Source organism: Lycium ferocissimum, chromosome 7 (genome assembly GCF_029784015.1).
Source record: "Lycium ferocissimum isolate CSIRO_LF1 chromosome 7, AGI_CSIRO_Lferr_CH_V1, whole genome shotgun sequence".
In the NCBI taxonomy this organism is placed as follows: Eukaryota; Viridiplantae; Streptophyta; class Magnoliopsida; order Solanales; family Solanaceae; genus Lycium; species Lycium ferocissimum.
The window spans coordinates 37631417-37645176 of NC_081348.1; the positions used below are offsets into that span (position 1 = coordinate 37631417).

A 13760-nucleotide genomic window follows, 5' to 3' on the forward strand; every position below is an offset into this window, starting at 1 on the left:
CCTTACAGGTAAAAGGTACCTAAAATGCAATTTTCTCTAAATAAATGTCCCCTATTTTGAGGTACTAAGCTTAAATGATGTACCTCTTTACTATAATATAATAAGGTTATCCAATATTCTCAGTTAAGATTGACCAAATGCTATACGACATATGATGATCCTTAAAGCAGTTCAAGTATTTAAATTTGCAATGCTTCAGAAGCTAAACTTTACAATTATGACTAATGTCATATATTAAAATGCAGATCACTGCTCTAGAAGTGTAATGGTCCATTTGAGAAAGAATCAAGACATCTTACTTGCACTAAAATAAAATTATCTTCCAAGTGAAGAAAAAATGCATAGAAACTTGCCTTTTTGTTATGGTAGCCGAGCCATTAGTAAGAGTTGTTTAACTCAATACAGCATTCGGCCTGCTTCAATTTCAAACAGAGTCAACGCCTACATAAATTGTCACATGGCCTTTTTCAATTGCTGATTTCTTCAAGAAATAATAACCATAGAGAACTTTCTGGGATCTTTCTTCTAAGGAATTATAGAAATTGAAAACATTGGAAGCAATGCAGCAAAAATTAAAAATCAACTTGTTGCACCTTTTTGATAGTAAGAATTCATTTACCAAAAGCTCGAAGAATATGCATACAATGGAGACCAGTGAAGAGGAATTTCGTTCTCCCATCTTGGATTAGTGAGAATTTTCTTAGTGCCTTACGTGCTATTGAAAACATTTGAAGTAATTTAATTTATTTTGAATCAGATTGTGCACCGGCAATTTTTAAAACTGCACAAGCACTTCATTCATGGAGAACGTGATTTATTTTGAATAAAGTAATTTTTTCTTTAATCCTATCCACTACTCCTTATAGTGAAGCATCAGAAATTTTAAAACTTCTGAAAGATTGTACAGATATAGATATTTCAGTGTACAAAGTTAGTTTAATTTAATTTAAATTTAGATTTTAAGTTAATCTTATCCACTTCCCCATCGTGCAGCAGCAGAAACTTCCCATGAAGGAAAAACTACCTCCTTTTAATAAGCCACATGTAAAATCAGTTACTTCAAAAACAAAACAAAAAAACTGAAATTTCGAATAAATTTCATGGTTCACACACAAAAGTAGCTGCACGATTAGCTTACTTGTCTAGTTGCTACTTTATTGGAGCATTGTCCTAGATATGCCATGTGGCTTTTTTCTAGACTGCCACTTGGCTTAATGTGGTGTTTTTTTTCTTAGCTTTTAATAATCTATCTATATATAAAAGCAGAGGCAGAAGCACCACAAGAAATCAAGTGTCATAAGCAGATTAAGACATGTGTACAATTTTAAGACAAAGCTCCATAAAATTCGGAGTTTGAAAATATTAAAAAAAAAAAAAAGAAAAAAACTCACTTTTGTGTCAAAAGAAAAACCGTTTGGGTCAAAAGTGGTTAAACACACTTTTAAATTATAAAAAGAAAAACAAAAAAGAGGATAAAATAAGAAAAAGACCCAAATAAAAATTAAAATTGCTGAAACTGAATAAAAAAGAGTAAAAAGGAGAAAAAACAAAAGAGCGAAACAAATGAACTAAATGAAACTAACCTACACGCCCCTTACCCCCATTATCCCCACTAACTCTCTCTCACACACACACACACACACATACACGGTTTACATTCCCATTTAATTTCAAAATCTAACCGTGGAAACCACTAATCCAGGGTTATATCTTTCTTCTTTTGCTTCTACAAATATATATCTCTTCTTCTTTGGCTTCTACAGATATATTTTTTTACTTAATCTGATTGCGAAATTCTGGAAAAAAAAATATATAATTTGCTTGCTATTAAATTTGGTTGCTATTCGTTATTTGTGCTGGTTTAATGTCCTTTTGACGATTACGATAAGTTTTATTTTGCAGGAATAATATCAACATATATAGTGATGAAGATGATGAAAGGTTTGAGATGGTATAGAAATGGGAATGTCGTCATAACTTAGGTAATTATTGCTATTAATTTTTATTTGTTTAATGTTAATTTATTCTTTAGAAAAATGTGTTTGAATCTAAAGAGTTAGGTAATGAATATAATCCTAAACTTGATCAAGTAGGTAACATTCTTACTTGCATAGAGAAGTCAAAACTATATTTATTATCACTTCTTATTAGGAAACTGATCTCTAGAAAAAGAAAAAAAAGAAAAAAAGAGATAGATGTTTGCTATATAGATATATATATATTCACTACTCTCTTTTTTCTAAAATAAATTTCACACATAAAAGTATAGTAGAAAAGTCCAATTTAAATTTGAGTTTGATATATCTAAATTTGTAAGGAGTGTAGTGGAGTCAATTCTATGATGCAGTTTCATAAAAAAAACATGTTATATGAAATTGTTTCAAGTAATGCTAAATGGACAAAAAATTGACTAAAATATCATACCAGAGAAAAATGTACACGAAAAGGAAGATGGAAATAATGTGCGGATATTTATAGTAGAATTAATTTTACAAATCAAATAATTCATAAAATTGAACAATAGAAAAAAATATATAACAAGTCAAAAGTAAGCAAATTATATCGTAGTTATGTTATTTTTAAACGAGAGAAGCGAATAAGGATAGTAAACAAAACTAAATAAATGTCATATTTAGTAATGTAATTACAAAATAGCTGGATAGTGTAATAAAGAAAAATAAGAAAGATAAAAGTTATTTGACGTTTTTTTTTTTTTTAACAATTTCTTTGTGATTGAGTACATGACATTGAAAAATAAGATAATTGTTCAAAATTTATTACAATATCATGCTCTAACATGCTTAAACAAGACAAATTAAAAACTTAATATGATTTTAATTCTACCATTTTCCGCGCATCGCGCGGGTACTATACTAGTATATAGATTTAATAACAAGTCTTTCTTAGATAAGGATGTGAATACTACGTTTAATATACAACATTAAGTTATGACTGTTTAATGTCCAAACAGTTCATCACTAACCCTTCATCTAAGATAATCATTCATCGCGACCTGAGAGTCAAAATTACCCGCTGGGAATATAGATATATATTTTTTCTTCTGTACCATTTAATAAAAAGAAATTTTGAGTAATCAAAGGGGGTTTTCAATTACATCGATATGCTTTCCCAAAATTTTCCAAATTTTATCATGCCCTTTAAATCGGCTTGCTTTCATCATTAGCAGAGCCAAAATTTGAATTTTATGAGATCTAATTTGCCACTAAACTCATAATTTGTTTTAATTATTGATTTCACAATTAGATATTTATATACTTTTTATATATTTTCTGATACAAATTCTAAAAAAAGGTGTTGAATTCGTCGAAACCTGTGTCTAATGTTACACTATGCATTTGAAATAGCAAAAGAAATGATACGAGCTACAAAATATAAAGAAATAAAGAAAGAAAGAATCCTAATTAATACATAAAAGCTCACCATTTTATAATAGTCGAACAACATTAGTACAAAAGAATCAAACAAATATTAGTACATTTACACTTGAGATCATCTTGTCTGGATTTTAAAAAGTGAAAAGCACAAAGTACAAATTACGCATCAGTAATAGTAGTTTTTAACGCAATCTCTTGGATCAGAATTTCCTATGGTGGAGATTATCAGCTTTAGTCCCTTGTAAATTGCTCATAGCAGCCATGTTAGACCCAAACTGAAGTCTGGAACCATTCTTGTTGGAACCAGGGGAAAGCAAAGAAGAAGTTCTGTTATTGAAGCTTCTTGGCTGTGGCAAATTCATGAAATCAACGGTGACCGGAGGCTGAAACTCCGATCGAGTTCTCCGGTGAGACGAGCCCTCGATAGAGTCAGTTCCAACAAGCATGTGGTAGCTCCGGTTAGAGGTGTCAGATAGGCACCGGAAACTGTTGTGGTGAGGCTTCTGTTTCTTCATGGCATGGAGGAGAAATGGGATTAAACCTTCCATTAAATTGCTTGTTGGTGATTAATGTAGCTCTTTTAATGAGTGGGTGATGGTATTTTGAGTTTTGTGTGTTTAGCTGTTTAAGTTTTGATGTTAGAAATGGGCATGGCTGACAATTATTTATAGTGTAGAAAGTGTGCAGGAGGAAGTTTCATTGTCAGGACTTGGATATGGATGACAGGATGAGAATAGCCACCAAGGTTGATTAATGCGAAAATTGTCAAAGGAGTATACCTACTTGATTCAGGTATATCCAACAAGTATGATGTTATTAATTCTTTTTTGAAAGATAAGTTAGTACTACAGTATATTCTAATCGTTTTGAAATTTTGTTGTACTAGTTGGTTATGAGAATATTGGTTTATCTTTTTTTTAGTTAACGGTAATCACCAAGCCAACTTGAGCGTATAACTATTATTTGTCGAAATTACAAACATCAAGGTTTAAGTATATGAAAAGAAATTATCTGTTTGTTGTTGAGATTTGATTCCTAGTCTTTCATAATTTAAAACCTATTTTATTGATTATTAGGTCACATCTTTAGATAAATTTTATCTTTCTTTTAATATGTTTTCGAAATGTGTATTTTAATTAATTAAAGTTTTGATGTTTGGATTGACACAAATAATTAAGTAGTTTGATCATTACTTCTTTATACTGCAAAATTATGTTGTTCTTTTCAAAACAGACTCTAATTCTAACACATTGATCTTTAACAGAAAAAGGTTTGCAGACAATATTTATTAGTTTAATAGGAAGAAGTCTAAACCGTTAAGGAAATGCTCATTGTATAAGACTGGAAAAGCATTACAGTGAAAGGTCATTAGTTTGTGGGCAAGTAGCTGAATTGAATAGACAGTAGCAATAACGCGTTACAGACAGTTGGAATCCACTAATTTTCAAGTATTGACCTCCCTTTTTAATCAACGTGTTCGATTAACTCTTTCTTTATGTTTGATATTTCAAATTCTATCAATTGACTGAGGCACAATGTAAGCTGAATACACAACATACCTTCACCGGTTAATTATATTTAGGTAACAAACCACTTCATGACTAGTTTTTAACTTTCAAGCATGAAAAAGTTGAATTTGCCTTGGGCGTCAAATTTTCCCCAATTATTCCTTTTGGCCCAATTATTCCTTTTGGATAACTGTTTAGGAAACAATTCTTTTTTATTTTATTTTTGAAATTTATTACGCTACTTACGGTCTAAATACTCTTTTTGAGTAAAACAAAATCTTATAAGAAAACATTACACGATGATCCAAAATTAACTTCTATATGTTTCAAACTCTATCCATTGATTGAGGCTCAATGCAAGTTGAACACGGAACACACCTTCACTGGTCAATTATGTTTAGGTACAAGCAATTCATCATCAGTTTCAACTAATTTCAAGCTTTAATCAATAAGGGTTGTGGTGGAATGACAAATAATCCCTCATCCTCAATTAGAGCTTTTAGACTTGAGCCCCGCTGGGTCTAGAATCGCCAGTGTTAGTAAGCGTTTTATTCTCAATATGGAACTTTCCAGTGTGAATCCGAATTTAATCAAAACTCAATGCGGGTAACGACAAAAAAAAAAAAAAAAAAAAAAAACCAATTTCAAACTGAAAAAGTTCAGTTTGACTTGGCGTCTTTTTCTTATCGCTAAAACAGTAGGCAACAGCTGACTAGTTTCTTTTAATCAAGTTAAAATTCATGTTTTAATTATTAGGGAATTATTACTAGGCATGTGTTAAATGTTAAACCGATGTTTATGTAACTCATCCCAAATTTGAGTTAGGTGTCTAGTTTCTTTTAATCAAGTTAAGATGCATGTATTAGTATTACTAGGCATGAGTTAAATGTTTAACCGATGTTTATGTAAATCGTCCCAAATTTGACAGGTTAGGTGAGAGATCCATTATTAAAGTAAATCTATAGTAAATCTTATATCACATGCTATGTAACTTTGTTGTATTTCACCTAACAAACAGAGACAAATCATATGGAGGCGAGTCCATTGTATTTTCTCAAGTAACCTTATGATGCCTAATTTATTGTCCCCCAATGTTTGGTTGAGGTCACAATCCACTCTTGAAATTTTAAGATTATAAGTTTCAGTACACAAATATCATCGCATAATAACTAATAATATCATTCTTTTTAGATATACCTGAATCAAATTGGTACACCCCTTTGACAATTTTGCAATATTCAACTTCGTTGACTGTTCGCATCCATATCCTCCTACTATGAAATTTCATCACACAAGTCTTTCTCCAATATGAATAATTGTCAGTCATAACCATTTCTAACATCAAACCTTAAACAGCTAAACAGACAAAACTTAAAATATCACCATCCACTGAGTAAAAGAGCCACATCAATCACCAAGAAGCAAATCTAATATGGAAGGTTTAATCCCATTTCTACTCCACGCCATGAAGAAACAGAAGCCTCATCACAATAGTTTCAGGTGCCTATCTGACACCTCTAACCGGAGCTACCACAGGCTTGTCGAAGCTGACTCCATTGAGGGCTCGTCTCACCGGAGAACTCGATCGGAGTTTCAGCCTCCGGTGACTGTTGATTTCTTGGATGTGCCTCAGCCAAGAAGCTTCAATAACAGAACTTCTTCTATGCTCTCCCCTGTTCCAAATAAGAATGGGTCCAGCTTGGCTGCTACCAGCAACTTACAAGGGACTACTACAGTTGATAATCTCCGCCATAGGAAAGCACAAAAACCTACTACTGCTGCTTAAGTAGTACGTACTTTGTGGTGTTCAAATTTTAAAATCCAGACAAGATGATCTCAAGTGTAAATGAGCAATATTTGTTTGATTCTTTTTTTACTTGTTCTACTATTATAAAATGGTGTGCTTTTATGTAATTAAATGATTTTTAAGGTCTTTCCTAGTTAACAATTTTTTCTTTATCTTTTGTAGCTCCTGTACTATATGTCTTGTGGAAATGTTACTTTCAGGCTTAAGGGTTTGAATGTGTGCACATGAGTCAATAGAGTAATATCGAAAAAGAATTTGATCAGGATTTCTCAAGGAAAATTATATCCGTTGAATTCTAATCTCCAATAGTCTATAGGGCGTGTAATTCGAATTCTCTTATAAAAGTAAAGATTGTTCTATTGAAGCATAGTATATGAAAAATACATAAGTTACACACTAAACTTGTCCAAAGAAAGATAGATTTGAATTAAAGGGCGACTTCTCACCTTCTTGTTTTGTTTGAAGTGGAATTAATATCTCCTAAGACATATATAACCAGTTGCATTGCGGAATTAATATCAAATAGTACAATTTGGTTTTACTTTTTTTTGGGTTAACATACCTCATAGATATTCTTAATATGATGATGATGTGATATTGGTCGTCTTGAGCCAAACTCCCACGATTTTCCCCAATAGGTACCATTAAGAGTATCCAACACATTATAATTAAGTTGCTTCTTTTTCACTTTTCATGTGAAACTTTGTTCATACACACCCAATACTAAATACCAACGTGTTGATGATGATACCCTGGGACTCCCATGTTCTTCGTCAAAAGGAGACAAAGTATTAGACAATTTATAAGATTCGACCCGTTTCTTAACGTACCTCGACAAGTGGAAAAAAATAAAAAAAAACTCATACATTAATGTGTGTGAGCAGAAAATTACCCTAATTCTTGCATTGACGGATCATTTTGTCAAAAAAATACAACCTAGTGGTCGTAGATACAACTATATGTTTCTGTAAGATAGCTAGTAAATTACTTGCTGGAAATTAGATGATGGTCAAGGTGAGAAGACTTTGTCTCCACAACTACACCTCCAAACTTGGGGATAATACTGCTCATTCTCGTCAACATCATTATAATCTTCTTCAATTAATACTTGAATGGGCATACAGGGCATGCATTGGTGGCATTTTGAGTGACAAGCCATTGGAATTGAACCATCAACCCTAATCGCCTCTTCCTCTCTAGTCTTCTTGTGCAACACCTAATTAAGTACTCCAAAGAATCATCATTTTGTCAATATAAAATAATTAAATGTTTGCCTCCGAGGCGAATCCTAAATTTAGAGTCAGTAGGTTCAGAATGAGTATTGTAATCTTATTTCATATATACTTTTACTTATTTTTATATATGTATACATAATTCAAACAGAAAATAGTGAGTTTAGCCGAAATTACATAACCTGCTTTAAATTCGCCTTACTAAGAAAAAGTATAGAAAAAAAGAGAGGACGATCTTGAGAAAAACTATAACTTACCGGTGCCAATGCAGGAATTGGAGATAGTTTGCGAGAATGAAGCAATTGAGAAGTGGGAATTATGGTGAGAAAAAGGGATAAGACCAAAATCAATTTCTTGGGTAGAGTTTTAAATTCCATCATTATTAATTCTGCAACTAGTTCATGCCATTGGCATTACATGGATATTTAAAAGGATTTAATAAGTGTTAGCATGTGTCAACTTGGCAGGGAGCTGTTGGCATTATTTTTTGAGAAGAAATAGTCAGAACAATATGTGTAACCTGATATGCTTGTATTTTGTCATGAATATAGTGTGGATTCTAAAAGGGGGAAAAGCATAAAAACAGAAACAAAGTAGGTCCCTTAGATGACACATTTGCTCTGTGTTTAGTATTTGGCGAAGAAGCTTTAAGATAGTGATATTAGCATAGGATTTTCTTTTTACATAGTCGGAAACAAGACTTTCACCAAGGGACTTATTATCTATTATATATAAACTGTAATTTCTGATAAAGAGATTCAGATGGATCCCTTCCACCCCAGGTCATACCTACTGAATAATTATGTTGGTACTTGGTACTAAACAAAAAAATAGAACGGGTAAAGCGAAACTTTCACCTCTTAAACTTTTGCATAAATTTATCAACGGTGCATGAATATTGATAACTCATCAATATCCGGTCCTTATGGGAAGAAAATGTAGTACGTGAACAAATTTGTGCATGGTCAATTGTTTTTCTATTTCTGCAAAGCTAACAAAATCAGTAAAGCGTCCCACGCTAACAACAAGCTGGAATAGCTCAGTTGGTTAGAGCGTGTGGCTGTTAACCACAAGGTCGGAGGTTCAAGCCCTCCTTCTAGCGTTTCTTCTTGTTTTTTCGTTAATTGCAAAAGCTTTTTCATATGGATTATTATGTCTCAAATACTCTTCAGTAACCATTGTCTAAATATCTTCAAGTTCACTCACATATTTGGTAACGTTAACTTTTTTCTCTTGATTGTCTTCATATTCATTAAGAATTCTTTAATGATAATTCACAGCTATCCAGTATATGTGAGTTAAACTAGTCTGTAATAGGTTTAGTGAAATTTGAGATAATCTACTTTAAAGTAGAACGAAAATAATTATTATAGAATATCTCTTAATATGTTCTAACAGTTTTAACTTCTCACTTTGAACCCGTCATTTTCTTTTGGGATGAATGTAGTAACAACACATGGGATAATTATGTAGTAAAAGATGCCCTTTTAACCGTTTTAACTACCTCACAAATCACCTGGTCCGTTAGTTAAAGAATCCCATAATTTCGGATATATTTTGACAAACAAGGAACTTAATTTGTCATGAAAACTTGTCTTTTTGAGTCATTTGGATTTTGGGGTAACCTTTTTTTTCTCTTTCATCCACATGATCTTAGGAAAAGCACCCTCTTTTAGTAATCTGCGTCTTATAATTTCAAGAATTCTTTGTATTTCCACCTGAAAAGCTGGTTACTTGTTTAGCATCAACCTTTGTCCGCGAAAATCATGGCGAGTTTGAAATCTGGGGTTGTTGTAAAGTTACTTGAAGAAATGAAAATGGGTGAAAATGCCATAGTAGAAGATAGAAAGCCAGCATTGTTACAAATCAGAAGCATAATTCCTGTTCTAGAAGAAGGTAATCTCTTGCCCAACAGAGGATTTTACCTCAAGATTTCAGATGCATCACACGCAATTTATGTCACCTTGCCCCAAGACCAAAATGAGCTAATTTTAGGCAACAAATTAAAACTAGGCCAATTCATTTATTTACAAAAATTGGAGGATGCAGAACCATTTCCATTGCTCAAAGATTTTACGCCTCTCCCTGGTAGGAGTCCATGTGATGGAACCCCTGAAGAAATTGAGTCGGTTCCAAATTTGGAAAAAAATCTTGATGCATCCAATTCTGATTTTATTGTTGAAAAGGGTGTCATTTCTGAAGAAAATATTATGGATATATCATCTTGTTTAAGAAGGTTATCTTTAGAGTCATCTGATGTAGAAGAAGTGAGGAGAAAAAGTAGTAATGTTCTTGAGGAAAGTACTAATAAAGGCAAGTTTAGGTCCTTGAGTGCTTCGAAAACTCGTCCAGGAGTTAAAAGATCTAATGTTGAGAGCAGAAATTATAGGAGTAGAAGAATGTCTTTTGATAATGATAGCGATACAGATAGCACGGTATCTTCAGTTTCATCATCTACATGGATTTCTAAGAGGAAAAGTTGGAATGAGTTAAAGAATTTGGGAGCTAATGAGATTTTTGATTCTTCAGTTGTTAAACACAATATCAAACCACCACGTTGTCGTAGTGCAACTGTGAGTTCCCTTTAATTTTTTAATCTACTCTATGTTTTATCTGTTTTTTGATGTGCTTGTACAAAGGGCTTGATAAATCTATGATGAGATGTTTAAAAAGATAGAATACTACTTAGCAGAACAATAGTAATAATTGTTGCATTGTTTTATTTAAATAGAAGTAGGCCACAAGGCAGCACTACTTATTTGTTCGTTGTGATTATACATTTTTTCTTGATGCTTTAGTCATCATTTTGACTGATATTTAGACACAAAACTTTTTTAGCCTGCTTTTAAATGTTATTAATCTTGATGTTTTATGTCGACAGGTTTCACCCGTTCGTTCTGTCAAATACTGTCGACAGGTTTCACCGATTCGTTCTGTCAAATATGACAGCTCAGATGACAATTCAAGTTCAATATCAAGAAGAAGGATTGTTGATTCTGCAAAGAAAATAGTCAAGAGTTCAACTAAGAGCAAGAATTATGTGTCAAAGATAAAATGTGAACAAACCATCCATCCAATTGAGAAACAATGGGCAGAAAGTGAGATTTCATGGGATTCACTTCCCTCAAGTTTAGTGGAGCTTGGCAAGGTACTGTGTTTAAGTGTATTTAATTAGCATAACTTGAATGAATATTTGAGAATTTCATAATAATAAGTATGCCCGCGATTTTCTCTTGCATTTCAGGAGGTTGTAAAAAAAAGAGACATTGCTTTGTTTGCAGCTGCTGAGGCTTTGCAAGAAGCTTGTGCAGCTGAGAGGTTGCTCAATTCCTTGAGGTGATTACTTTGTCTAGTCAATATAGAAGCTAATACATTATGAATTATGGATCCCAAAATATAAAAGCTAACACATCTTTTTTTCTCCAGCAAATTCTCAGAGTTTCATTTACCTGAAGAAGATGATCTACAGCCTCATATCGACACGTTTTTGGATCTTCAGGATGATATGGCTCAAACAAGACTAATGATGAAGTCACTAACAAATATAAGTACTCCAACTAGAAGAGAAGAAACTGGTTCAAGTAGCACTAGTGTAGATAATGAAGCATCGACAATCACAGTGCAAAAAAAGAAAAATGCTGCTGCATGGATAAAATCAGCAGTGGCTTTAGATCTTTCACCATGCCCCACTGCCCTCAATACAATTCCCAACACTATGAGCATCACCAATACATTGAAGAAGTCAAATACATCGAATCACAGTACCAAACAAAAAAGCGCAAGCATCATTAAAACAGATCAGAATAGGAACACTGATGATATTTCTCTTGTATTGACATCTAACAAAGATGTGCAATCTGAATGGACCAGGGGTAGCACTATCGATGCAGCTACTAACCTAGCTTGTACGTTGCAGGACGAGTGTAGAAAAATGTTTTTGGGCTACATAGAGAAATATATAAATGAACTTGAAAAGAAAATGTCTTTGATGGTATCGGATAATCAAGTAGCAACAATGATGTATAAGATCAAGAGAGTAAACGACTGGTTAGATTTGATCATCAACAACAAGGAAGGGAATGAAAGCAAAGAAGGTTCAAATTTGGATGAGTTAGAAATTGAGGCATGTCATAGAGTGAGGAACAAAATATGTGGGATCCTACTGAAGCATGTGGAGAGGACTACTATGGCTTTTGAAAGTAGCAAAATGCTCCGTTACATCGTTGACAACTGAGATTCAACTGTTAGCTCAACAGAATTGCTCCTTTAGTAGGGAAAGGTGCAGTGTACTAGTGCAGATCATTCTCATTCTTAGAGAATAAATACAATACTCCTTCTATGCTTCAACACCTTGGTCTGTAGATACGCTGCTGTATATAGAACCAGTGGTAGAGCCACGTGAAGGGTGGTAAGTTGAACACCCTTCATTAGAAAAATATACAACATATATAGAAAGTTATACAAGCCGAGAGTCTTTCGGAATCAACCTCTCTACCTCCCAAGGTAGGGGAAAGGTCTGCGTATACTCTACCCTCCCAGACCCCACTTGTGGAGATTACATTGGGTATGGTGTTGTTGTTGTCTATAGAAAGTTATACGGTGTATATATGTCAAATATTACTCTTTATACATATATAATAAATCTTGTGTACCTTCACGAAATTTATGAATTCGCCACTTAATAGAACTCCATGTGAATGTCCTTGGACTAATGTGGTTTCTCAAAATCCTTTAGGTTTTATGCACTTCCTCGCATTCATGCATTATTATTTACTACTCCTTCTATATCAATTCATATGAATTTTTTTTTGCTAATCGATAGTCAATTTAATTAAACTTTAAAGCTTAATTGGATTAAATCAACTTAATATTTAAAAATTAAGATTTACATATTCAAAAACCATAAGAAAAGCTTTATATTTAAAAAATTAAGATTTATATATTCAAAAACTATAAGAAAAGTACTATAGGTTTTAATTTTTCTCATCTCAAATTCAACATGTTGAAAAAATATTTTTTAAAATGTTGGTCTTCACATAATTTGAACCTCAAAAAGCGTGAAGTGTCACATAGATTGAGTTAGAGGGAGTATAACATAATGATCCACATCGACGGAGCTAGTTAGAGTCTATGGATTCAACTGAATTCCCTTCATTCAAAAATTATACTGCACATTTTTTTTTGTTTGTTATATACAAACCGTTTAATCCCCCTCTGCACAGGAAGATTCTGCGCATGCTTGATTGGTTGAATGGAGTCCTTAAGGGAGAAATGTTTCCATGAGATGTCAGGACATGATTTTACTCTATAAGAGGCAAATTGTCAGGAACAATTTTTTTGATTAAATCATCATAAACATGGTCCACAATTGTTTCCTGTCGAAAGAAAATTATAGAACCTACCAATAACAATCACATATCCAGTAATCCCACAAGTGAGATCGGAAGAGAATAGCATATACGCAGATTTTATCCCCAAGTTGAGAGGTAGGGAGAATGTTAAAATTAGAAAACCCACCCAAAGATAATACTTTCATTTGTTGACTATCCTTTTTTTTAATTATTATTATTATAATTATATTTGTCAAAACAGAAAACTGACAGTTTGTTTGCGTGGAATAAGTTGGTTGGTTGAGCTGCGTCATAACATGGATTAACCATTATCACGTGACTGCGTGAGGATGGGAATGCTTTAAGATGGTCAACAACCATTTTCTAATTTTGCATCAAATTAATCTAAAATGATTTTAAAATTAGAAGTATTGTCCTGGAGAGTGATATAAAGACATTAAAAAAACAAATTAATCAAATTCCATTAG

At 32.8% G+C, this 13760-nt stretch overlaps 2 protein-coding genes and 1 non-coding gene across 3 annotated transcripts; 2 read left to right on the forward strand and 1 right to left on the reverse strand.

Annotated features, from left to right (window-relative positions):
• Positions 1-3422: 3422 nt before the first annotated feature.
• On the reverse strand, positions 3423-4084 carry LOC132062811 (uncharacterized). Its single transcript, XM_059455300.1, has one exon. It carries the CDS (start codon positions 3941-3943, stop codon positions 3596-3598), a length of 348 nt encoding a protein of 115 aa, XP_059311283.1. The 5' UTR covers positions 3944-4084; the 3' UTR covers positions 3423-3595.
• Positions 4085-8970: 4886 nt separating this feature from the next.
• TRNAN-GUU (transfer RNA asparagine (anticodon GUU)) lies at positions 8971-9044 on the forward strand. Its single transcript has one exon. It is a non-coding gene; the product is annotated as a tRNA-Asn (tRNA).
• Positions 9045-9557: 513 nt separating this feature from the next.
• On the forward strand, positions 9558-12624 carry LOC132062812 (uncharacterized). The gene is made up of 4 exons (XM_059455301.1): positions 9558-10515; positions 10824-11090; positions 11187-11278; positions 11369-12624. Exons 1-4 carry the CDS (start codon positions 9709-9711, stop codon positions 12174-12176), a joined length of 1974 nt encoding a protein of 657 aa, XP_059311284.1. The 5' UTR covers positions 9558-9708; the 3' UTR covers positions 12177-12624.
• Positions 12625-13760: the final 1136 nt, after the last annotated feature.

Coding starts and splice junctions, on each gene's coding strand:
- LOC132062811 (XM_059455300.1), bottom strand. CDS start 3,943: ATGGAAGGTTTAATCCCATTTCTCCTCCATGCCATGAAGAAACAGAAG.
- LOC132062812 (XM_059455301.1), top strand. CDS start 9,709: ATGGCGAGTTTGAAATCTGGGGTTGTTGTAAAGTTACTTGAAGAAATG. Junction 10,516..10,823: donor CACGTTGTCGTAGTGCAACT/GTGAGTTCCCTT, acceptor TTATGTCGACAG/GTTTCACCCGTTCGTTCTGT. Junction 11,091..11,186: donor GTTTAGTGGAGCTTGGCAAG/GTACTGTGTTTA, acceptor CTTGCATTTCAG/GAGGTTGTAAAAAAAAGAGA.